Consider the following 25,476-nt stretch of genomic DNA (forward strand, 5'->3'; position numbering starts at 1 on the left):
TGTCAGGAGCATCTAAAACATTTCACAATATGTTTTTTATTTTCACATCAGGGAAGGATAGAAATATATGGAGAGCAATGAATTGTGTTGGTATAAACTAGATTTAGCTATGCTTTCTTTTCTTAACTAATTCTTTTAATACGTTTTGTTTACTGTTTCTTTTTTCTCTGCTATGTATAACACTGCTTATTACCCCAAAAGGGAACAGCATGTTGAGTTTGTAAGTATGCATGTCTAAAGCATAATTGTTATCGAACAAAAACCATTAATTCCTCTCTTCTATGGTGGGCAGTCAGTATGAGTATATAAATTACATTATCCATTGATATTTTGACTCATAGGCTTAAGGCATTTTTTTTTAAAAAAAAATCCAAGTCATTCAGCAACTAGTATTGTCCCCAGTTAATTGCTTCAGAATTGCTGTGGTTGCATCTGCTACATGCAATTTATTTTACCTATATTATTGGTATGAGATCCTTGCAAATTCACTCAACAATTTATTGAAGACGTTCCAATACATTTTGGGAATGTAAATAGTATTCTGGTACAAATGTAACTCCCTGGTTGTAGAATCCCAGTTTCTGAAATATGTACTAACAGCTTCTGGCTGCTCCAAACATATACCAGGACTGTTCATGCACCAAGGTCAGGATCCTTCTGGCTGGGAATTCTGAGACTTTTAGTATCAATATGTATCAAGGGCACCAGGATGTGGAGTGCTGTAGAACAAGAACGGTTGCTTGATCTTTTGTGCAATATTTTGATACGGTTTTTCCCTTCAGTAGCATGTGCTTTCCTGTATCAGTTTTACCATCTAAACTAGCTTCAAGATCACATGTTTTGCAACACACAAAATCACCTTCCCTTATTACCACCCACATGATAGTTCTTGTTTTTTCTTGTGTTTTTTTCCCCATTTATAGTTCTTTTGCTTTTTGTCAAGCACCATGACAAAGGCAACGTCACAAAGAAAATGTCACAAAGAGCAGGAGGAAGGACGGTGGCCATGCAATTGGGAAAGAATTGTTGTTTTTCTTTGGCCTCACTCAGCAGTCATTCAGACTGACCGATCAGAGGCTCGGATTGAGTTTGTTTCATATAATCAAAAAAGCTCCGGGAAAGTTTTGCTGGCATCTGTCCATAGCAGAACAGCAAGGTTTTTTGGGGATTTGATTAACGTGTATCAATTAAGTCATATAGTAAAGACAGGAGACCTGGAAAAAAGCCTGTTCATTGCATGAGGTTGGAAGCCCCGTACATAGATGCCATGGCATAAATCATGTGAACTCATGTTCTACATTATTACATTGCAGTCACTGCGTATTCTGTGATGGAGTTCTGTTTTTTTCTGGCAGGTTGCCAAATGCAGAAAATACATCACTTTGTTGTGTTATGCGGACAGACTGACAAATGAAAAACAGTGCATTGTTTATGGCATTACAGATAGTATTGCTGTTGCTCGTTCAGGTTGCTAAATATAAAAACGATGTTGCTTTATTTGTTTAAGCAAAAAAAAAAAAAGTCTCAAACCGATCATCAGAGTTGTATATTTTTGCTATTCATGGAATCTGTTGAAATGAATCTGTTGCTATTGACATCTCTGCTAGATTCAGTTCTGTCGCTTTTTCTGCAAGCAGAAATTTCAAAACCCATTTTTAATGGCTGTTTGCTAGGAGATTTAAAAAAAAATGTTTTACTTTTTTATGTTATTAGCCCCTTGGCCATTTGTGTGTGTGTGTGTTGGCTATAAGCATAGGTTACTTATGACCTATTGCGCCATCAGTTTTAAATTCCCAGTGATATACAGTAGTTCTCAAAATGTTTTTAAATTTTATTCTGTTGGAACACAGAGCATTCAAAATGTTCTCATATTTCATTTTATGCACATTACTATACATCAGTCTACCCATCCATCCATTTATATGTTTGTCAAGACCAATGACCATAAGTTTGCCAACTCCTCACCCCATATAACAGAAGAAAACTAGACAAAGATAATAAAAAGCAATGGATGTGAGTCATATACAATTCCAACCAAACATTACACACCTGATTTACAACATTCAATCACTCACATCTTATATATACACACACTGGCTGAGCTAACCCATTATACTAAGCCCATAATATGGTTTGTTTGGTTTTGGTTTAAATGTTATATAACCCTTGTAATTTATCAGGTGTAATTTGTGACACAGAGTTATAATTCAGCTTTTGTGGCTTATTTATCAGGCTGTGGTTTAAACAAAACACGCTTTAGTGCTACATGTGGACCCAGCATCCTTCCTTCCCTTTCTCACACATATACATGCACACATATGTCAGGAGACTTATGCTATATTGATTATGTGCCATTAAGTCAGTGTTGACTCTTAGTGACCACATAGATGGATTTTCTCCAGGGCATCTGATCATCCAACAGTGCATCCATCACCATTGTAATGGAATCAATCCACCTTGCTGCTGGTCATGCTTTTTCTTTTCATTCCACCCTCCTTAGCATTATAGACGTCTCCAGAAAGCTAGGTCTTTGCATAATGTGTCCAACATATGATAATCTGAGCCTGGTCATTTGTGTGTCAAATGAGAACTCTGGATTGATTTGTGCTATGAAATACTGTATTTGCTTGACTTCTTGGCTATCCACGGTATTCTCAGGAGTCTAGTCCAACACTTAAGTTCAAAAGAATCAGTACTCTTTCTATTTTGCTTCTTCAAACTCCAATTTTCACTTCCATAAAGTTTCACAGGGAAGACTATTGCTTGGGTGAATCTGATCTTTGTAGGTATAAACACATCCCAACATCTGAATATCTTTTCCAAGATCTTCATCCTGATTTTATCAAATGCTGATCTGTGGCATATATTTTGATTGCTGGTTCCTTTAGTTTTAGTTGATTCTAAAGGCAGACACTACCCACCATTTCAGTATCTTGATTATCAATGCTGGGTGCTGTACATAGAAACAGATTAGAAACCATTCTCTTTTCAGTCAGAATGGCAGACATTAAAAATTGATTTAAGTTTTAAAAAATCCAATTTGCTGTAAGGAAACTGCTCAGAACTGGAAAGTTCATGCTTGAAAAGTAGTAGTGGCTAGTGCCCAATAACACAAGAAGTCTTGGAGTTAAAAAGTAAGGTCTTCATTAAATTGAGCTTAACTCCTCTTGACTTCATAGACACATCCTTCTGGATCTTTTTCAACTTCATGGTCTTGCCTCCAGTCCTGGAGTTCTCTAGTGGTCTCCTATCCAAGTACTAATCACTGTTCCTACTTAGCTCCCAAGCCCAACTGAGCATTCGATATCCACTTAGGACCTGATGGTTTCTCTACTGGGAAACTCTACTGAATGGCTGGCATATGACTAGATTGATTTTTCTCTCAGCTTCTCTTAGGGAATGAAGTCCCAAAGCCAGACTATCCAGAAGGCAGGAAAATAAATAAATAATTGTGGGGTCTGGAGGCATGGACCTTAGTGGCTACTAATCCAAGAGGAAGAATCTGAAACTTCTCTGCCCGAAGGAAGGCCCCTCCCCTTATAAGACTTATAGCAGTGGTGTAGGTGATATCATAGTTAGGATGTAAACATTTAAACCTTTCTGCTTATCCCCACCCCTTTCCCCCCACACCAAAATCTGGATTCATACAAAAAGAAAGGAAGTAGGGAATAGAGGGACTGGTCACAATAGAGGGTCAGAAACTTCTCCATTGAGCATTTCTGTGAAGGTCTATCAGTTTCAATATTAGGATGTTAAGTGAGTTGCCTCCAGTTTAAATCCACTGATTCTAAAATTTTATCAGATAATGCCCTTAATGAGCATTTGTAAGAAACCATATTCTATGTGTGGTTTTGAAGTTTGGTGTTAGAGCTCAGACAGGAAGCTCACTGAACTGTTAGAAGAGCATTGTTAGCTCTCTCATTAGTCTACCAAGGCATATCCAGCCACTCCAGAAAGTCCAAGAGCTTTTGCTTGGATTTATGTAAGTGGCTGATCCTGGCCGTTTCCTCACCAGGAATTTATATCAATTTACAGCATCATCCAGCTGTTGCTGTGGTGCTATCAAGTCTGCCTTTGCTAGTGACTGATTAATTGGCCCCTACTGGGGAAAAAACATCACTGAACTTATTATTTACTGTATACGTCACAGTGATGTTTTTATTTATTTATTTATTTACTCAACTTATATAGCCGCCCATCTCACTTTTACATGACTCTAGGTGGCTTACAGTAAAACAAATAAAAACTCAAAATACATAATTTAAAACAAAAATAAAAACACATAGTAGCCCGCCCAGCATGATCTAACCGAGTGTTTCTCAACCTCGGCAACTTGAAGACGTGTGGACTTCAACTCCCAGAGTTCCCCAGCCTGATCAGCCTGAAGTACACTTGTGGTTCAATCTTCCTTTTAAATTCTGCATGATTGGGCCAGTTTAACTCTTTTGACAATGTGCAAGTGAGTGACAGGCTGGGGAATTCTGGGAGTTGAAGTCCACACGTCTTCAAGTTGCCGAGGTTGAGAAACACTGATCTAACCTATCATGTTACATGTTATCTCCTAGTTTCCCCCCACCTCAGTGCTGTACAGATGTTGACAAAACGAAAGCACTCCTGCCACATGTTCACAGTCTGAGAGGCACAATGCAAAAGAAGAGGGATGGGAAGGGTAGAGGGAAAAGGAAGTGTCCGCTCTTGATCTTGCTAGAGGAGAGACTATGTTGCTTCTCTCTCACTGGGAGGTACTGTACTTTCCTTGGCTGATCTTCAGTTTTTCAGGGCCAGGGGAATCAAAGGCACATCCCACCTTTGTCATTCTCCTTATAGGCCTTCGATTTGGATTCCCCGTGTATCTGGGCTCTTGTAACCCTAACAGAAGCAACTTCATAAAGTTGTTGCTTCTCAGCAGTCTCTCCAATCTCAAACATCTTTTCCCTTTTTAGCCTCAGTGACGCCAGGCGATTTCTGCACGGCAGGAAATGCAAGTAGAAACAACACGGGTTTTCTTTTGCATAACCACATTGTTATGCTGATGGGGTGAAGGCCCAATTATGTGAATTATACATTACCTGACTGTTGTTTGATATGCTGTTGGATTGTGGCTTTCTCTCAGGTGAGAGCAGAAAACAGCCAGATTGCCAACCTGGCAAGAACAGGATGCAGTGGGTGGGTAGTTTTTTTTTAATTCCTTCTCCCCCTCTTCTATTTTGTGGTTTGTATGTGTTTGCTGGCAATCTAGCCTCAAAGTTTATCCAACCTTTGCTTACTACTTCTGATATAGCAGGAGACTGTTTTCCATTGCCACTTTTCCTGTCCGCCTCTACTATGATCACATGATCCCCTTCATGCAGGCCCTCCATAGGTTATCAGTAGTTTTCTGGATGCAATTAATAGCAGTAGTTTTGTCTTATAAAGTTTATATAGCTTGACACCAAGGTACCTGCACATCCACCCATTCCAACCAGAGTCAGCCTGTTTGAGGAAGTCTTCCTGGGAGAAGCTACTCCTGGTGCCCCGCTTTTATGAGGTCAAGGGTCTGAGTTGAGAAAGCATTGTCAACCATGGGACCTGTGATCTGGAACAGCTTCCTCTAGAAGCCAGACTGGAATCCTTACGATGGTCTTAGCTGATTTACCATACCTGATTTACCATCACTCTGACGTAGTAGATAATAAAGTCTAACAGATCTTAAACTCTTTGATTCTGCTTTTGGACATTATCAGAATAAGAGGGAAAATGCTACCTGAACAGCCGTGCAGCTAAGGATGGTTACACCTGTGTCACTCATGGGCTGTTGACTAGATGAAGACTAGATGTTGACTAGATGTCAGTGGGTCACAACAGAAGATAAATGTTGCCAGGCCACATTTATGGCATGCTAAGATGCAAGTGGGGTCATGACTATAAGGTTGCAGCTTCACTCTCATGGAAAATATTGACAGTTGAGTGGCATAATGGGCTCTCTGACATTACATGAGCAGGCACCCTTTTATCAACTCGTTAAAACAATAAGCAGAGCCATTTTAGCATGGCAAAGCAAAGACAGCTTTCAGTTTCATTTACTTCGTTGGCTCTCACCTTCTTTATTATGGCCAGCCACTAGCCTCAATTTTGAACTTGCTTGTGCTAATGGAATGTTGCCCACTGGTGCTCCTCCTGCCACATTTGGGAGCTCCACTCAGCTTTCTGAAAAGGGGCTCAAGGTTGATCAGCCTGAAGTACACTTGTGGTTCAATCTTCCTTTTAAATTCTGCATGATTGGGCCAGTTTAACTCTTTTGACAATGTGCAAGTGAGTGACAGGCTAACAAATACTTTTGAGAATAGGGGAATCGCATGCCACTTTCTCTGTGGTAGCCTCTTCTTTTTTGGCTAGTCTACCAGGGAGGCTTTATATATCACTGTGCCTGCTTTCTTCTGATGCCTCTGCTAATTATTTAGAGTATTGCCAATAAACCACAACTTCCAGACACAGACTACTTTTGCTCAGAAGGTTGTAAGAGGGAAAATGATCTGTCCATTTATCCACCTTCAGTATCCTTTTTAGAAACAAGATTCATATTGGTTTTTTATCGAATCTTTTCTTATAGAAGCCAAATTTAAAAACAAGTTGCACAATTTGTGGAATATATAAGAACTCTAGCCAAACAATGTATTTGATTTTTAATTAAACAATGCCTAGACATGTTAACCAAAGTCTTTGGATGCTTTTCCTGGAATTAAAATATTAAGGCATGGGTGTTTGCTTCATATCTTCTCTGCTAAAGACAGACATCAAGACTTCATTCAGCTTTTTGGGAGTCATCTTTCTCTTTCAGGCAATGAAGAAGTGATGATGGTCTAATCCAATCATTTTCTTAGCCAGGTTTTTGCTTCTCACATTTAAATAATTGTTTCCATGTTTTTCTTGATGATTTTAGCAATTTTTTTAATCCATTCAATTGTGTCCAATCCTCCGAGACTGCCTGGACAAGTCCCTGCAGTTTTCTTGGCAAGGTTTTTCAGAAGTGGTTTGCCATTGCCTGCTTCCTAGGGCTGAGAGAGAGGGACTGGCCCAAGGTCACCCAGCTGGCTTTGTGCCTAAGGCAGGACTAGAATTCATGGTCTCCTGGTTTCTAGCCTGGTGCCTTAACCACTACACCAACCTGGCTTTCAATTTTAGCAATACTCATTCCCATATTAGTTGTTGCTCCTATCCAGCTTATATTTGCTTTTTCAGTCTGTTTTTCTTTTTGTTCACATTGGAGTGATCCCTGAAAGATCTTCCTACATGTACAGTTTTCTTGACCCTGCTTATTAATTACCTTGAAATCCATTTGGACTTGTTGATAACTTTCCTAATTCAGAGTATGCACTTTTAGCAGTGTGTTTCATCATCAGACTCTGTTTCAACTTCCTTCTCAGAATCTCCTAATTCTTGAGAACGTTCCTTTTTAATTTTAATTAGATGAAACTTCCACATTTTGAAATTGCATGGCCAAAACAGGTTCCCATATACAAATAGAGTCGCATCACGTCCTGTGGCAATGACCATTACAACAGCAATTGGTGTTTGGTCCTTTGCCATATTTAGCTAAGACTGATATTAAATTGTCAGATATTCCTACCTTTATGAGTGAGGACAAATTTAACACCCATCAAATACCATCAGCCACTCTGATCTGTCCACCTGGAAGGGGAGAGACAAGAATACAAGTAATACTTTCCAAAGTATTGCTCCTCGGTCTTCTCCTTGATCAACTGCTTAAGCTCCTCTTTGTAAGCAGTCTGTGTGGTTTTTATGCTTCCTTCCTTAGCTGTAGATTTATGGGCCTAGTGGTTGAAAGACCCCAGAGGAAAATGATACACAAGAGCTGCCATTTCTTCTAATGCTTCGTAACTGCATTAAAAAGCTATTCACTTGGCGTAGCAGTTAGGACTTGGAATAGTTAGCCCTGGTCAAGTAATGGCACCAGAATTGAGAAGATGAGAAGCAAGATGCAAAAGGACTCTAAATCCAGCATAATGATTGCTAGCTTGTCTGTTATGTGCATTTGCAGAAGTCTTTCGTATCTCTCTTTATCTAGCCAAAATCTGATTACTGTACCTTATAAAGGGATTTTATACAACTTTAGGGACAAGCAAAGTGGCTAAAGCAGTGCTCGGATACAATCCAAAAAACGATAGAATGATCTCAATTCAAATTCAGGGCAAGACATCTAATATCACAGTGATCCAAATATACGCCCCAACCACAGATGCTGAAGAAGCTGAAGTAGAGCAGTTCTATGAGGATCTGCAGCACCTACTGGACAACACGCCTAAAAGAGATGTTATTTTCATCACAGGAGACTGGAATGCTAAGGTGGGCATTCAAATAACACCTGGAATTACAGGTAAGCATGGCCTGGGAGAACAAAACGAAGCAGGACATAGGCTGATAGAATTTTGCCAAGACAATTCACTCTGCATAACAAACACTCTCTTCCAACAACCTAAGAGACGGCTTTATACATGGACTTCACCAGATGGACAACACCAAAATAAGACTGACTACATCCTTGGCAGCCAAAGGTGGCAGACATCTATACAGTCGGTAAAAACAAGACCTGGAGCTGACTGTAGTTCAGATCACGAACTTCTCCTTGCACAATTTAGGATCAGACTCAAGAGATTAGGGAAGACCCACAGATCAGCTAGATATGAGCTCACTAATATCCCTAAGGAATATGCAGTGGAGGTGAAGAATAGATTTAAGGGACTGGACTTAGTAGATAGGTCCCGGAAGAACTCTGGACAGAAGTTCGCAACATTGTTCAGGAGGCGGCAACAAAATACATCCCAAAGAAAGAGAAAACCAAGAAGGCAAAATGGCTGTCTGCTGAGACACTAGAAATAGCCCAAGAAAGAAGGAAAGCAAAAGGCAACAGTGATACGGGCATATATGCCCAATTAAATGCAAAATTCCAGAGGTTAGCCAGAAGAGATAAGGAATTATTTTTAAACAAGCAATGCGTGGAAGTGGAAGAAGAAGACAATAGAATAGGAAGGACAAGAGACCTCTTCCAGAAAATTAGAAACATTGGAGGTAAATTCCAGGCAAAACTGGGTATGATCAAAAACAAAGATGGCAAGGACCTAACAGAAGAAGAAGAGATCAAGAAAAGATGGCAAGAATATAGAGAAGACCCGTATAGGAAGGATAACAATATCAGGGATAGCTCTGATGGTGTGGTCAGTGAGCTAGAGCCAGACATCCTGAAGAGTGAGGTTGAATGGGCCGTAAGAAGCATCGTTAATAACAAGGCAGCAGGAGACTACAGCATCCCAGCTGAACTGTTCAAAATCTTGCGAGATGATGCTGTCAAGGTAATGCATGCTATACGCCAGCAAATTTGGAAAACACAAGAATGGCCATCAGATTGGAAAAAATCAACTTATATCCCCATACCAAAAAAGGGAAACACTAAAGAATGTTCAAACTATCAAACAGTGGCACTCATTTCACATGCCAGTAAAGTAATGCTCAAGATCCTACAAGGTAGACTTCAGCAATTCATGGAGCGAGAATTGCCAGATGTACAAGCTGGGTTTAGAAAAGGCAGAGGAACTAGGGACCAAATTGCCAATATCGGCTGGATAATGGAAAAAGCCAGGGAGTTTCAGAAAAACATCTATTTCTGTTTTATTGACTATTCTAAAGCCTTTGACTGTGTGGACCATAACAAATTGTGGCAAGTTCTTAGTGGTATGGGGATACCAAGTCATCTTGTCTGCCTCCTGAAGAATGTGTGTAACGACCAAGTAGCAACAGTAAGAACAGACCACAGAACAACGGATTGGTTTAAGATTGGGAAAGGAGTGCGGCAGGCTGTATACTCTCACCCTACCTATTCAGCTTGTACGCAGAACACATCATGCGACATGCTGGGCTTGAGGAATCCAAGGCTGGAGTTAAAATTGCTGGAAGAAACATTAACAATCTCAGATATGCAGATGATACCACTTTGATGGCTGAAAGCGAAGAGGAACTGAGGAGCCTTATGATGAAGGTGAAAGAAGAAAGTGCAAAAGCTGGCTTGAGGCTAAACCTCAAAAAAACCAAGATTATGGCAACCAGCTTGATTGATAACTGGAAATAGAGGAAAAAAACGTAGAGGCAGTGAAAGATTTTGTATTTCTAGGTGCGAAGATTACTGCAGATGCTGACTGCAGTCAGGAAATCAGAAGATGCTTAATCCTTGGGAGAAGAGCAATGACAAATCTCGATAAAATAGTCAAGAGCAGAGACATCACACTGACAACAAAGGTCTGCGTAGTTAAAGCAATGGTATTCCCAGTAGTAATATATGGCTGCGAGAGCTGGACCATAAGGAAGGCTGAGCAAAGGAAGATCAATGCTTTGGAACTGTGGTGTTGGAGGAAAATTCTGAGAGTGCCTTGGACTGCAAGAAGATCAAACCAGTCCATCCTCCAGGAAATAAAGCCAGACTGCTCACTTGAGGGAATGATATTAAAGGCAAAACTGAAATACTTTGGCCACATAATGAGAAGACAGGACACCCTGGAGAAGATGCTGATGCCAGGGAGAGTGGAGGGCAAAAGGAAGAGGGGCCAACCAAGGGCAAGGTGGATGGATGATATTCTAGAGGTGACGTACTCGTCCCTGGGGGAGCTGGGGGTGTTGACGACCGACAGGAAGTTCTGGCGTGGGCTGGTCCATGAAGTCACGAAGAGTCGGCTAAACAGGTAAACAACAAGGGACAAGCAAACTCATTTGAGAATTGGAGCAGCTCTACTGTGAGGAAAGATTTTAGCTTGAAATAAAAGAAATAAAGAGCGACATGCTAGCAGTACATAACGTTGTGGGGCACAGAGAGAGGTCTAGGTCTTCAAGGGATTTTCCAGACAGAACTTCTCAGAATGGCTGCAGGGATAGGACCCATTATTTATCAGCACCATGACTCAACATCAGAGAGACTCTGAAAACTCAAAATAATTAACTGGATGCCATCAAAACTGGGTTCTTCACTACAAAAGAACATAAGAATAGCCCTGCTACACCAGGGGATAGTCCATTTTAGTTCAGCATGTGCTTGGAGATAATAATAATAATAATAATAATAATAATAATAATAATAATAATAATAATAAAGATTTAGGTATCCTCAATTCCAGAACAACTCTTTGTAACTGACCACATAGCAAAGAGAATAAAATACAACATGAGTAAGGAAAAGGAGAAGATTAATGGAAAGCAAGTAAAAATAGAGAACCAGATGGTGAATCTGACAACCACACAGAAAACATACACAAACACACCCCAGAGGCCACAGGCCAGCCACCCTAGCCCAGGACCTGGGAGAACAGCCAGATCTTTAAGCATTACGAAATGGGATTTCCATTTTTGTAGCTGCCAAAAAACTGAATCAACATCTTCACTGAGGTATCCACTATTACCCAAAGCGAAGGTCTCCACAGGATTTGATGTTTTTGTCAAAATGAGAAAACAAGCATTATGCCATCACAATGCAAGCTCTATCCCTTTCATATACTGTTTGTGTGTGACATCACAACACTTGTACAGAGAGGACAGAGCTCATATTATGATGTCACAACATTCATTTTGTCATTTGCCCTCCCCTTGAAACCCCCCTACAGACAACTCTTATCCCCAAATCTTTTTATAGATGTTAGTTACAGACAGCCCAGATCTCACTGGTGCATAAGTGAAGATAGGGAAGGGGGTGGGGATTGCCCCAATGTCCATACACACTTAAACTGGGCCATGTCTGTTGTTTGCTTTACCATTTACCCATTTAAAGAGATCTTTGGGGGCTTTTCACAATCATGTTTGGTTCCAGTACCTTCAACAGTTTGGTACCAGCCCCAAACCTGGCCAGCTCACTGCTTACTCCTAAGCCATGACATTTCTGAACAAGATAAAAAGTGCCAGTCCCAAAGAACTCTACTTCTCGCCCCTCAGATAAGTGGACTACAACTCCCATGAGCCACACTTTGTGAATGTTGAGAATTATAACCATAGACTACACTTATTTTCTGTTTTTGGTTCATTGTTCCGGTCCCAACAAGGTCATCATTTTCTTGCTGGGAAGGGAGGAGGAGGGAGAAACAAGCAGAGATGGGTTCCAGTCATAAGCCCATTTCTGTGAGCCAGGCGTGCTGGGCTATTGCTCAAGTGGGCTCTGGGTGCTCATCAACCGAACTACCTGGGTAGAAAAGGCTGAATGGAGGCAGCAAGAGTAGCATCTGCAGTAATGCTAAGATAGCTCAGAAAATGTAGAAAGCAACCAGTCACAGCTCAGACAATATCCCATGTCTCAGGGCATAGCTACTAGTGATGGCAAGAACCTGCCAATCTCATTCCTCAGTCACAGTAAAAGGAAAGCAGAGGGGGTTAGCTGTTTTGGGGCCTTCATACTTCCCTTTCGTCTTGCGTATGAGAGGAAAGGAATGGGACAGTGAGGATGAGGATGAGCCCTAAGAAATCAAGATGGAATAAACAAATAAATAAAATTTATTTATTTATTTTTATTTATTTTATTTATCTGATTTATCCCTGCCCATCTCCTCCCGTCGGAGGCCTCTGGGCGGTTTACAACAAGTGATTAAAAACATCACAATAATACAAAAAGTAAAATATAGTAAAAATACTATAAATAGAAATAAAGAATAAAGAATAAAAAATCCAAGCGATAATAAATAAATAAAACAAAATTGGCATCCAGTGTGGAATAACAACTAAGGATCCGTTCAACCCTAGCCTCAAATAAAACATAAGGTTTTGTATGTTAGAAGAGCACCCCCTTATTAAACTTGAACCAAACATTGTACATGCAGAGGTCTGAAATTAACCGAAACATGAAATTTGAAAACTGATTTTCAAAAAGCCCTAGGAATTAGGGTGTGTATATTTTTAGGAGGTCCTACCTGAAATAATCTGATTCTGAAAGGCATGCTCAAGTGTTTCTCTGGAAGAAAAACAAGTAAACCTTGAATTAATCTGTTTATTTCAGAATCTGAATCTTGACAGACATATTCTGTGTGTGCATGATTGGGGGCCTAAGAAGAGCCATGGTTTTGTCACTCTGTGCCCATTCAGCCTGCTAAAACAAATTGGAACCCACAAGTGACTCGGAGTTTCTCTTTTCCCCCACTTCATCTCATTCTCAACCCTTCTGTGTACCAGATTTTGCATAAGCCTAGTTCTCTGTTGCTGATGATTCCAAAAATACCAACAGGAATTAAAAGTCTTAAGCTTCAAACACCATTCACACAGGCCAGCTGAACCATACAGTACATGCCAAGCCACAGCATAAAACTCTTTTTGCTGTTTGTACTTTGCGTTGCTCATGCATCATATGGATGCTGATATCTGATGACCCAATAAAGTGAAGTTAGATCTAACCTCTAACCCACAGAAACCAGGGGTTATCAAATTTAAAGCAGACCCCTTCCAGATATACAGTACTATGTCATTTTACAGAAACAACAGTGCCTTTGCTATGTTACTAGGGTATATGTTTTCAGGGATTTGCATAAACTTCTAATCCAGATGCATCTGCAGGTCAACGAGTAATAAATGATGAAGCCATTGCACCAGTGAAATGCAAGGTCTGCTTGTTTCATACAAACATCAACTGGTATTGTATTTTTTCTCTGCATTTTGAACTGGACTGCTCATTTCCCCAGCTAAACATTCTAGAATTGGCTGGGGTTTTTTTTGTTACATTTGGTATCTCCACCCCCATCCCAAAATCATTTGAATCCTTGGATGTTGAGTTCTGTTTGGTGACTCACATGACTGAAAAAGATTGTTGCCTGTGTGGTGCAACCAACTGCATTTACTTCACCAAGACCGAATTATGCCCCCTTGAAAGGACTTAAGTTGAACCCTGAGTATATGTGGTGACACTGATTGGGTTGAAGAGAATAAGTGACAAAACTGTTTCCTTCTTTCAGTCATCCAAACTTCCAGATAATTGTATCAATCAGTTGCTGTGGGTTTTCTCTCAGTTTGAGGATTTGGTAGCAGTAACTGTAAATGTGCATTACTATTTTTTCCACTACTGTTTTTAACCACAGTAAGATCATTGTCTAAACTAATGGAAATAAATAGATAGATGAAGAATGATCTTAGTGTACAAGATTTCATACAACACCTGATGGAAACTTTGATCAAAACCACAATCTCTTTCTATCTGTAATTGCTAAAAGAAAAGAAAACTAACTTATTACATGGCCGTTAGCTGGACAAACATGGAAGCAAGTTGCACTGAAGCTAGTTAAATTTCAGACATTCTTCCAATATATTGGTTCAGAAGAAGGAATGGGCAGTCATATCATCAGCTTCAAGGAATGAACACATTTGGTTAGGTAATTAGGATTCCAATTTTCATCCTGGGATATGGCCTAAAGGAGTTTCAGCAAAGGGGAATTGTCAATTTAGGGCATCTATGTCTGGACTTTAAAAATCTGGACAACTATTATGTTGTTTTAGTTATTTGAACCATAGATCAGATTATACAGAAAAATCAGATTAAAAAGCAACATTAAGATTCAAACAGTCATAAATAAGAATAAGAACACCATATATCAGTAAGCTTGGCTGCTTCTAATAGGTTCTAATACAATGCAGTGCAAATCAATAGGAAGCTTGTAACGCTCCTATGGTCTCAGGGTGCTGGTTGAATAGCAAGAGATGTTCTACCAGGTCTATTAAATACACGGGAAGTTACAAATCAGAGTGTGGAATCAAAGAGAGCAGTAAAGAGATGTGTGAGTTAGAGATTCAATTTCTTGAAGTTCTGAGATGGGAACATCATTGTAATTTTCTCTGTAGTATTGCCAAGGATAGAGTACTAAAGCAAGCTTGGGAGGAAGCTCTGTGGTGGTTTAAATCCATGCAGTCATATGGGTACTTTGCCAGGATGAATAGTTTTCTGTTAATTCCCAACCTATTGAGTTTGACAGAAGTTCTCTGCTTTCTTTTTTAGAGGTCTATATCTAGAGTGCTAGCAAAAATTGTCTTGAAAAGCCACACTAACATGTATCTTTATGAAGCTGCATCTTCCAGGTTGCAGAATCAAATCAGCTAAAGGAACCCCAGTAAAACTCAGTTTAAGCCACTGAGTTGACAAACACAAGCACTTGTCATAAGAAAAACTAGTCCAGATTCAAGTCCACCTACTTGGGCTATTTCTTCATGAATCTGGGCAAGTCCATCTTCCAGAGCTCAACCATTTGGATAAGCTTGGAGAGGGAGGGGCAGTGAGCTACAGTGAGGAGAAGGGCAGAAATGAATGATTGTTCATACTTCATGTACATCCTGTAGCATTAATGGGTTTTTTAAAGTTTGAAATATGCTGTAGTATTTAATAAATGAACTATACAAAGAATCATCTCTTGACCCTTCATGATGCAATTGCTGTGGATTCATAAATACATAATTCTGCATTTATGACTATTTTATAAACCATCAGCCAGCTAAAGGAAGAAAACACTGAAATAGAAATTTGTCAGGTGTTACTAACTCCTTTTTAAAAAAAATATTAATCTTTCATTAGAAAAACTTTATTTAACACATGCATTTTGACTAACCTCCTTCCTGTGCAAAAATAAAAAATAAACCAAAAACCACAAGGGCTTTTTTTTTCTTAAAAAAAAAGACTATGTTCTATTTAAAGGTGACAGTAGTTTTTGAAATAATAATTAGTTTAATAGGCAGGAAAAGAAACTTCTAAATGCTCAGTTGCATATATAGATTTAAGAAGTTAATGAGATAAAAGTAGGAGGGTTGACCTTTAAACTGTGGCTGCCTCTGCCTCTTTTTATTTGACACCATTAAATTTACCGGGGATTGAAAGTATACCATCTAATTCCAACTACAGATCCTTGCTTGTCACACTCTTTACAAGCCAAGATTATATCTAAACACAAATCTTAGTTTGCAATCCTCCATAGAATCCTGGTTAATTTTTCTGACTGGAAACCCCATGGACTTTTTGCATAAAAATGAAAAAAAACTAACTTCTGGTTTATAATTTTGATGCTCAGACAGGATAGCTTATAGAAAGAAGAGAGTCATGATGTAACTTTAGAGAGGGAGATTAAAATATAATTGTACTTAAAACTGCTGTGAAGAATATCGGAAGCTATTTCTTTATACCTTTATATCTTCTTTTATATCTTGTTCTTTTTTTCCTACTTGCTTCTATTTTCTTTTTTATTGCACTTTTAGCTTTTTCTGCTATTTCTTTCTTTTTTATTTTGTCTGTTCTAATTTAGTTTGTAGTAGTTCTTACTATTTTTCTTAAAACTTTAAATAAAACCTATGGTTAATTTTTTGAAGCCAACTCAAGCAGTATGCACTTATGAAAATCATTTCCACAGTTGCATATAAATATGATTCACATGAATTTCTGAGGCTAGATATTGTAGGATATTGGGGAGGGGGGCAAATTATGATATATGGGTTTGATATTTAGAAAAAATACTAGATAATAGAAAACAAAAGTTATGTTGTGACCTTAGAGGAAGAATTTAATTTAAATTTATATCTATAACTGTTGTAAAAGAAAATCAGAAATCTCTTTTCTTTCTTTCCTTCACTTTTGGCTTTGATTCTTCATTCTTTCTTTACTTTTTTTTTTCCTTTTCCTTATTTTAAACATTAGTTTGTTAGTTTTTATCTTTCTTGTTTAAAAATTTAATACAGTTATTATAAAAAAAAATGTCAAAAGCCAAAAACACTTTTCCAAGGAAACAGAAACTGTTCTCTCAGTAAATTACGATGCTTCTTGTTAATATATTCTGGCATTATACCTAGTAAAAAAATTATGATTTCATTTCAAATTTAATTCCTGATTTACTGAGATATATGCTCACAGCTGTGAGAATAAACTTTGCCGAATATTGGAAGAAAGTTATAACAAGAATGTTATCTGGGACCTTAAAATGGAAGAATATACAGCAATGGCAAAACTAACAACATATATTCAGAACAGCAGTTTAACCAAATTCAGGCAAGAATGGTTTTCTTACACGCAATAAGGCAAATACAAACACATACAGCAAGGTTTCTAAGGAGTCTAAATGTTTATAAATATTGCATATTGGTTGGAATATAAAGAAGGGGGAAGTCACAAATCAAATACTTATCTATTTTCCAAGTAGTTCTTCTATCTATCATCTCTCTCTCTCTCCCTCTCTCCCATGATGACCTTAGTATTAAGCATTAAGCTCTAAAATAGAAGCCTTTTTTATATTATAAAATAATTTTTGTATTATAAAATAATTTCATTCATTTTGTAATTGTCCATCAATGCTATACTCAGCTTTAAGCATGAACAACCTTATCTTTATTAACATTTTAGAAACTGTATTTCACATTGATATAAATGTTTCTCTCCTTATCTTTAAAGGTTTAACTTATCTAAATCATCATAGTGTTGATTTCTAGTTTATATTGCATAAATACCACTGTTCCCTGCTAATATTTGTATTCTTTAATGTATTCTTTGTGTCTTATAATTCAGTAAAACAATTACTTGAGGGAAAAAACCCTTTTTAGCTCAGCTGTTAAACTTTTAGAAGGCCAAAGGATGCTGATAGGCTGGGAAAAAATACAGAGCTCTGGGGAAGCAAATGAAAGTAACTCCCTAGAAAAGAAACTCTGTTCATGAAATGCTGCCTCTTTGTTCTTTCACAACCCCATGGTCCTTGCACTCCTGCCCCAGTACCTCATAGTTATATCCTAATAGCCTCACTGACCTCACTAATCATTTGATATGTTACGTATACCCAATGAAATACCTGGCTGTTATATCTAATCACACGTGCCACTGCATTCCTTTTGATGTGTAATCCCCATTGTGTGCCTGCTACTCTCTTGTATTCTCTTCCTCTTCAATCTCTCTGCTTTGCAAGGGGGAAAAAAGGAAAAACAACTGGTTAGGCACAGGACAATGCGTACTGACTGTAATGGCAATCAAGTGATTGATGGACTCTGCAAAGGTCATGAATGTGGGCATTGGTTGTAAAGTTATTTTTTCAGCACCGTCATAAACTTTGAACGGTCACTGAATGAGGCAGTTGCTAAGCGAGGATTACCTGTATTTTAATTTGCATTAGTCTATAAAGAGGGACTATAACCCCTCCTCTTCTTAGGCCTCTCTTTGTCTCCAGCACTGTCAATAAAGAAATTTGTACCTTGGTGTAATGTGTCCCACTTCAAACATACCACTAAAAATTCTATGATAATATGGAACTTTTACCTGTTTATTATTTACTATTATGTGTCTATTTTCTTTCCTTCTTTTCACATTAAGCATTAAGCTTGCCATGCTTTTCAGTGTAATTGCATGGTACGTGTGTGGTTTAAAATTGACTAATCCTTTATTATAACTCCATTTAACAATGGAGTTGTCATGGAGCTAAAAAAATATAATAGCAGGATGTTGACTTTGTCTTGCCTGCTAGAACTCATGTAACCTTTCTGTGCAATAGTTGTATTTAAAAAAAATGTAGTAAATCCAGCTGAGCACATTGAACTCTTTCTTCCATTTAAACCATAAATGGTATACAGTTTAATATAATGATTGTTTTATTAATAACCTCCTGTTTCTTTTCTCATCTCAGCATTCTAAGCAAATTAAGTCAGGAAATAAACCGACACGAAGAAAAAAAAAGCATCTTTCCCAAAAGGTAGGAAGTGTTTAGTATCTTCCTGTTGCTATAATAGTAAATGAAAGTCGTTGAGACTGACTTCCTGCCATTAGATGGCAGGAGAGGATGTACATCCAGCTGTTAGGATGAATGGAAGAGCTTTCAGTTTTGTTCCCTGGATACAGTATTGATTAATGAACCATGTCCAAGGAATAAACAGCAAAAACAAAAACAAAGCTACTCCAGCGCAAATCATCCAGCATGAATCAAGATAACTGAATGTTAAAACTCCATATGAGTGAGATTAGCATATTGCAACAGAACACTTCTTATTAAACACCAACCGAAATAATTATGTTCATGAATGTATGACATGGCACTTACATTATCTTGAATAGTAATACTGGGTTTATTCACCCATCAGCTGCAGAACTGTAGCATATAGGGAGAAAATGCAAAGAACTTCATTCCTGGTTAGCGCATTAAATTAGTTAAACTGAAAGCCATTTGCCAGCAGGGCTGCAACTGGTGGGGGGGGGCAAGCAGGGCGTGTGCCCTAGGCTCCGTGCTGGGGGGGGCAAAATGAGCACTGCGGGGGTGCCAAAATGGGCGTGGAATCCATGTTTGCCCCTAGTTGCAGCCCTGTTTGCCGGGCATTATTTTCTGATTCAGCAACAGATTCCAGAACCAGCTCATAAAACCGAAACTTGATTCCTTCTTTGTCCTCATTGGGGAAGCCCTTCCTTTCCAATCTTCTGTTATGAAGCTGCAGTTGAGAGGACTTACTTATGAGCCCAGTTTTATTTGTGAATTTAGTTTATGCAAAGTACTCAGGTTCTTCTTCATACTGAGGCAGGAGGTAAACATTTGTAAGTCAGTGCCGGGTGCTCCTTTGCAAAATGTAATGCAACACTCAGGCTGCTACTGAGCCTTTTTGCCTCTGCAGACAGCAGCCAATGAGGGGGATGAAGTGTTAGGGAATTTCACAAGCCAATGGTGTCAAGTCATATATTTTCTACACAATTGTTAATTAGTCGATCTCCTTTCAAGGGCAAAGGACTAAGGCAGAGATAACATTGTCCTCCATTGCAGCAACTCCATTCTGACTGCAGTGTTGAACACATTTCTTGAAATAAGTACAATTAATTTCAGTGCCTGGGGTTTCTAGTCTCATTAGCTTCACAGTTGACTCCAATGGTTTGGACCGTGAATTGAGCTATGAAACTCTTTAAAGAAAGCTAAGTTTGTTTTGTTTTTTTAAAGCATCTGAATATTTAGTATGGAAGAGACAGATACAAAAAGAAAAATAGCGTAATCTTGACACTGGCTCCAGTGTAAAAGTTGCTCTCTTCAGCTAAGATCTTACTGTGTGGCAGTAGTAGTAGATATTGCCCATAAAGGTTTGTCGCCCAAGCACCACTTTTCTGTAATCTGGATAGTTTAATTCATACTTTTTGTTTCATACAATGGGACTCTAAGAGCAAAAAACATTCCCTGCCGGCATTTCACTGCTATGGCGTAGACCAGCTATATAAAGGCATTCAGTGTTGGATTAGGAATGGGAAGACACAGCTTCAAGTCCACCTCAACCAGGGAAGCTCATTTTATGACTTCGGGGCAATTGCTGTATTTCAGCCCAGCCTATTACAAAGGATCATTATGATAATTTAGATGTATATCCTACCTTTCCTCCAAGAACTCAATGAAACATACAGGGGACTCCCTCCTCCATTTTCCCCCAGAGAACAACAATCTGTCAGGTAGAATGAGTTGATAGAACATAATTGATCCAAAGTCACCTCCAGTGAACTTCTATGATTGAGGGTGGGCCTGAAGCTGGGTTTCCCTGCTTGAAGTCCAACAACTTCACCCACCCCTGCACCACAATGGCTAAATTCAATGTTTTGTAAATAGCCTGCTTCAAATTGTAGAGCATATGCACCTTTATTCAGGGGCCAGGGACATTTGTAGGAAAAGCAGATAACTTTTCAGGGTATTAAACGTGCCCATATTTAGAAAATAAGTACAAAGGTTCTAGAGTGATGCTCTGTTAAATTCTCTGCTTTTATTATTTTAAGAAAAGTACCTTTTTTTTTAGGAAAGAATTTGATGTTATCTGTGGGCATAATTGCCCCTTGTATGGGAACAAATCATATTAGATTTGGGACATGTAGTTTGATAGAATTTCTGTGTAATGAGAGTCTCTAAAAATGCAGCAGGGGGGAAGAATTCATTAATTGTGCCTTAGAGTTTTCATTGACTTTGCCTATAAACAATAAAGTTGTCTTTTGGCAAAGGGACATGTTGTTAAAAATATGTTGGGGCAAAAAATCTGTACAACACAACAGCAAAACTGTCAGGTGGTAGTGGTTAATTCTATCTTTTTGGATAGAATTAAGTATCATTTCCTGTGAAAGCCACTACTGGCCAACAATACCAACTGGTATTACTAATTTAATATCATTTGCTATTATTGGTATTAATATAATTGAAATTCTCTGATATACTATTTTTATTATTAATTATTTTCAAAAAATGAAAGGAAATTAGAACTGTCATGAAATACAGATGAAACCAAAAGTGCACAGGCTAAGTAGAAGTTCCTGTGGTTTTCAAAGCAAAGTGGTCTAGTTTCTTAGCCTATTAACTTTTTACCAATATTCTTCCAGTTAGTCTGTTAAACAGGTATACATTTTTAAAAGATTTGAATTCATATTTAAACAACATATTTTTGCACATTCTGCATATTTCAGCTGGTGTAAAATACCAATTTTAATAGCTAGATATTAATATATTCTGCCCAGATTCATTGCTCATCTGCATGACAGCACTAAAGTGTTTTGTCCAGGGCACAAGCTGAGTTAAACTAAGCCAGCTTTGATCTATTCTACCGCTTCACAAACCTGGGTAAATTATCCAAAATTGGGTAAAAGTGGTTTTTCTTTGGGTAATGACACACAAACCCATTAAATTGACTTAAAGTGTTTTACCTACATTGGGTAAAAAGGACTTTCTAATAAGCAGTTTTGGGTAATGAAGGAAAAGTTTGGGAAGCACCGATTTATTCAGTCTCAGCCACAAAGCAGAACAGGGGTTCTGTCCACATAAGAATTGGGGGTGGGGGGAGGTGGGAGGAATATTTCCTTGATACCAGCTACAAGCAGTGAAAGATCTGCTTGTCAGGATGGGTGCCTGGGATGGAGGCTTTAACCACTTTTCAAGTTGCCTAAGTGTGCCCTACACTAGTAACCTGTCAGTTGGGCTACTATGAACACAGGTCTACCAGTCTTCTAAAAGACCAAATGATAGTAAAACTGTTTACCAGTCCATCAGTCTACTGTAAGTTCAGTAAACCCAAAAGTGGCCATCTGGGGGGTTGGTAGGATGAGTGGGTATGTAGGATAAAGTTTCCGTCCATCCTCTAGCCCAATGATCTGTCCGATGGGCTGGTTTTGGGCAGACAAAATTTAACAGAAGACCTGGAGACAGGTTTACTGTTCTTCTAAAAAAGAAAAGGCTTCCTGTTCTTCTGGTCACTTGGATCAGAAAGGGAAACCGGCAGAACTGCTGTCAATTTCAGTCCAGCTCCCAAATACAGTATCTCAAACTGGTGTTGCAGGGGCATTCTGGCAGCCAGTGGCCTTCTAAGTATTCCATGGAATGTGCAAAACTGCAGTAGTATATGCAATATGGCACTGCCTTCATTCATTCATTCATGTATCTTTTTTATTTATTTGGTAAATGTATATAGTCGCCCATCTCACATATGTGACTGAGTGGTGCACGGAGTTTAAAAAACAATACAACCAAGTAACCAAAAACGTAGCAACAAAAACCATTAAAAATGGGATATTACCATGGGATATTTCTCAGGAGGATGACAGGGAGGGACACGGACATGAGAGCAGCTATCACATTACCCATTAGCACCAGCTGAAATTCGTAAACTGTTTAGTGGCAGACCGGTGCTTTCTCTGGTATGAACTGGTATTCCAGAACACCAATGTTTTCAGGTATATAAGGTCACATAGGGCCTGAGATGTCCCTCGCAGGCGTGACATACAAAGATCCTTCTGAAGGAGGGCAGGCAGCATTGCAGCCAGAGATGAAATGGCTGTAGAGGACAGTTACCAGTAACTGGATGGGAGATGATATATCCACAGTAGCATACACACTCCCTAACTAGAAGGAGTGGAGGCACTGGATACAGTGAAATAGACCACTGCAGGTACACAACATAGTACTGTTTGTGCTGGCAAAAGTTGGAACACATAGTGTCTTGATGCAAGAAAAGAAGCTGTCCTTGGGCCAGGGCTAGACTGGGCACAATGTCATGTATTCACGTCCTCCCCAAGCAGTTAGCCAGAGCAATCAGGGCATTTGAATTAACCAAAAGTTTGCTGTCATCATTGTCATCTAAAACATTAATTTGCTTATTTCCTCCTTTAATTTTACAGAGCACAGATACAGAAGTCTCCTGAAAATACAGGTAAAAACATTTGCTATGCCTGTTCGCTGTGCACCAATATTCAGAATTCATGCTGGTAATCAATTTCCTTTTGAAATAGTCCCACTCTGTGCTTTGGCTTTAGGCTACATTGGTGGTACTTTAATGCTGCAGAACTCAATGTGAAATGTTAATCATGATATGTTAAATGCAAATGATTTCAATGAGAAGTAAATATAATCAATTTACCTTGGAGCCAACAGTTGTATACATAATAATGGCTTTTAAAACAATGGAAGTTGAAGAGTGGAAACATTAAATAAAATTTAGCACAAGTACAGAAACCCTTTTCCTACTTGTACTCCTGCTGGCATACTAAAAGAAATAATTGGATTCCATTTTGCAGCTGTAAACCCATTCCTATTTTGGGTTTCCACCAAAGCCATATAAATTGAACAGATAAATAAGGACTGTTTACAAAACTTGCGTCTTGCTCATGCTTCAGACTTCTGTCTCCCTTCCACTCATTCTTATTGGCAGGCCCAGAGACATTCCCAGGATTGAAGGCTTTCATCAAAACGATGAAAGCAGCATTGCATCATTGCAATGCAAACTCCACCCATTTCATACTTATGCATGTGTCACAACACACTCACAGAAGGGGTGGAGCTCACAACACAGTGCTGCTTTTGTTATTTGATCTTTTGAAACTATGGTTACCCAGAGTCAAAACAAGACTAAGAGGCTTAGTATCATATTTTGTTTCAATACTGATTAATCACAGGCACTGTTTTCACTTGCCTAATAATATCAACTTTCTCCTTTAACCACATGATTTTGCTCTAATGTTATCCCTCGCCCAAACCCATGACTGAGATAACCATAAGTCATAGCTGTATCAGTAAGAAAATTCTTCTCCTTTGAGAACGTAATTCAACAATAGCATCAAGGCATATAAAATCTGTTACGTTTTGCCACCTATTCCTTGGAGGCAGAGTTAGCTGTGCAGTAGTGGGTATGATAAGAAGTTAGTTTGCGAAGTGTTGGGAGATGCATAGTCCCTCCTTCCTGGTTATTAACTAGCCTCAACTGTAGCCATCTCTCTCCCAATGTTTACCCTTTTCATTAGCATTTTGTTCCCGAGTTTCTTCGTACTCATCACTTCCTCGTCTACCACCTTTCTATTTATGACCATGACTTCCCCCCAGGCTTCCAACTAGGGATAGGAGAGAAGAACAGAGCTCCAATATTTTATTTAAGGAAGAAAAGGGATCACTTTAGCACTCTTCTGCTTTAATAGTATTCTGAAATGTATGTTTACCTGACGATGCAACAGCTGTTCTCTCCCATTGCAGTATCCAGAGAATAATGAAGGATAGTGAGCTGGATTTTCATTACTTGTCATTTCCCCTATATCAGTTCATTTCACTTGCTTCCCCCCAGGCCTGGGGGAGTAATGGAGGTAGCTGCCCAACAGCTAATCAATTTTAGTTTTCCTAGCAAGTTACACATTCACAGCAGGGTTTGTCTTCTTCCTCTCTGGGTCTTCCTGGGTGTTTCACATTATTTTAACTGGTGAGATGCTCAAATGGTGTGTAGAAGGAGGGGCTTCCAGAAGCCTAGAAAAGCCTGCTGAGTCCTGAAGAGAAACTAACCATATTCCTGCTGCAGTGTTCTAATTCATGATTATCTTTGTGGCTGGCTGGGGCCATGCTGAAAGGGGAGAGCAGCAAAACAGAGGAGAAAACCAGTAACCTTGCCTGTACCAAATGGAACGTCCACAAGTCAGGGCGATACCATTCAGCAGTGATGCAGAAAGAAACAACAGAGGCAGGACGGGGATTGTCAGTTGGGTAGCAAATTTTACGCCAGCATTTTTTTTCCTGCCAACTCAAAGGTGGATGGATAGCATCTTAAAGAGTCTTTGAGGATTAACTGCAGCATTCTAAGAAGATGGGAGACAAGGAACAGCAGGAAGACAAAGCAGATGGTACAAATAGGGCAGATTCAAGACATTTTCCTGCCTGAGGTGAAAGACAAGATAGCACGCTCTCTGTCCCATGTACAGATAATGAACAAATTGGCAGTTAAATCTTTCTACAGCATTGTTGCTGTCTCCCACCAGACAGTGAGGGCAGCAGAGTAATGATGGGGTGCAGGCCACATAGCATGATGCAAACAATTGTGCTTTCTACCTCATTACCACTAATCCACCCACTCCAGTGTCTGTTGCTTCAGGCATTTCCTTCACTCTGTATAATGGTAAGGTAGTTCTGGGCACAATGGTAATATGATGTTTGGACAGGACCAGCTAATAAAATACCCTGTCTGGAACCTTGTTCCTGGCAATGCAATTGAGTTGGA

General features: G+C 39.0%; 1 protein-coding gene across 1 annotated transcript in view; it reads left to right on the forward strand.

Annotated features, from left to right (window-relative positions):
• The window catches only part of LCP2 (lymphocyte cytosolic protein 2), a 56,701-nt gene that overhangs the window by 12,085 nt on the left and 19,140 nt on the right, over nucleotides 1–25,476 (forward strand). Inside the window, exons 4-5 of the mRNA XM_063292440.1 lie at nucleotides 18,639–18,704; nucleotides 23,123–23,154. Of these exons, the coding sequence (XP_063148510.1) occupies nucleotides 18,639–18,704; nucleotides 23,123–23,154 (98 nt within the window). The remainder of the gene's footprint in view (nucleotides 1–18,638; nucleotides 18,705–23,122; nucleotides 23,155–25,476) is intronic.

The sequence above is a fragment of the Candoia aspera genome, chromosome 2 (genome assembly GCF_035149785.1).
Source record: "Candoia aspera isolate rCanAsp1 chromosome 2, rCanAsp1.hap2, whole genome shotgun sequence".
NCBI classification, from domain to species: domain Eukaryota; kingdom Metazoa; phylum Chordata; class Lepidosauria; order Squamata; family Boidae; genus Candoia; species Candoia aspera.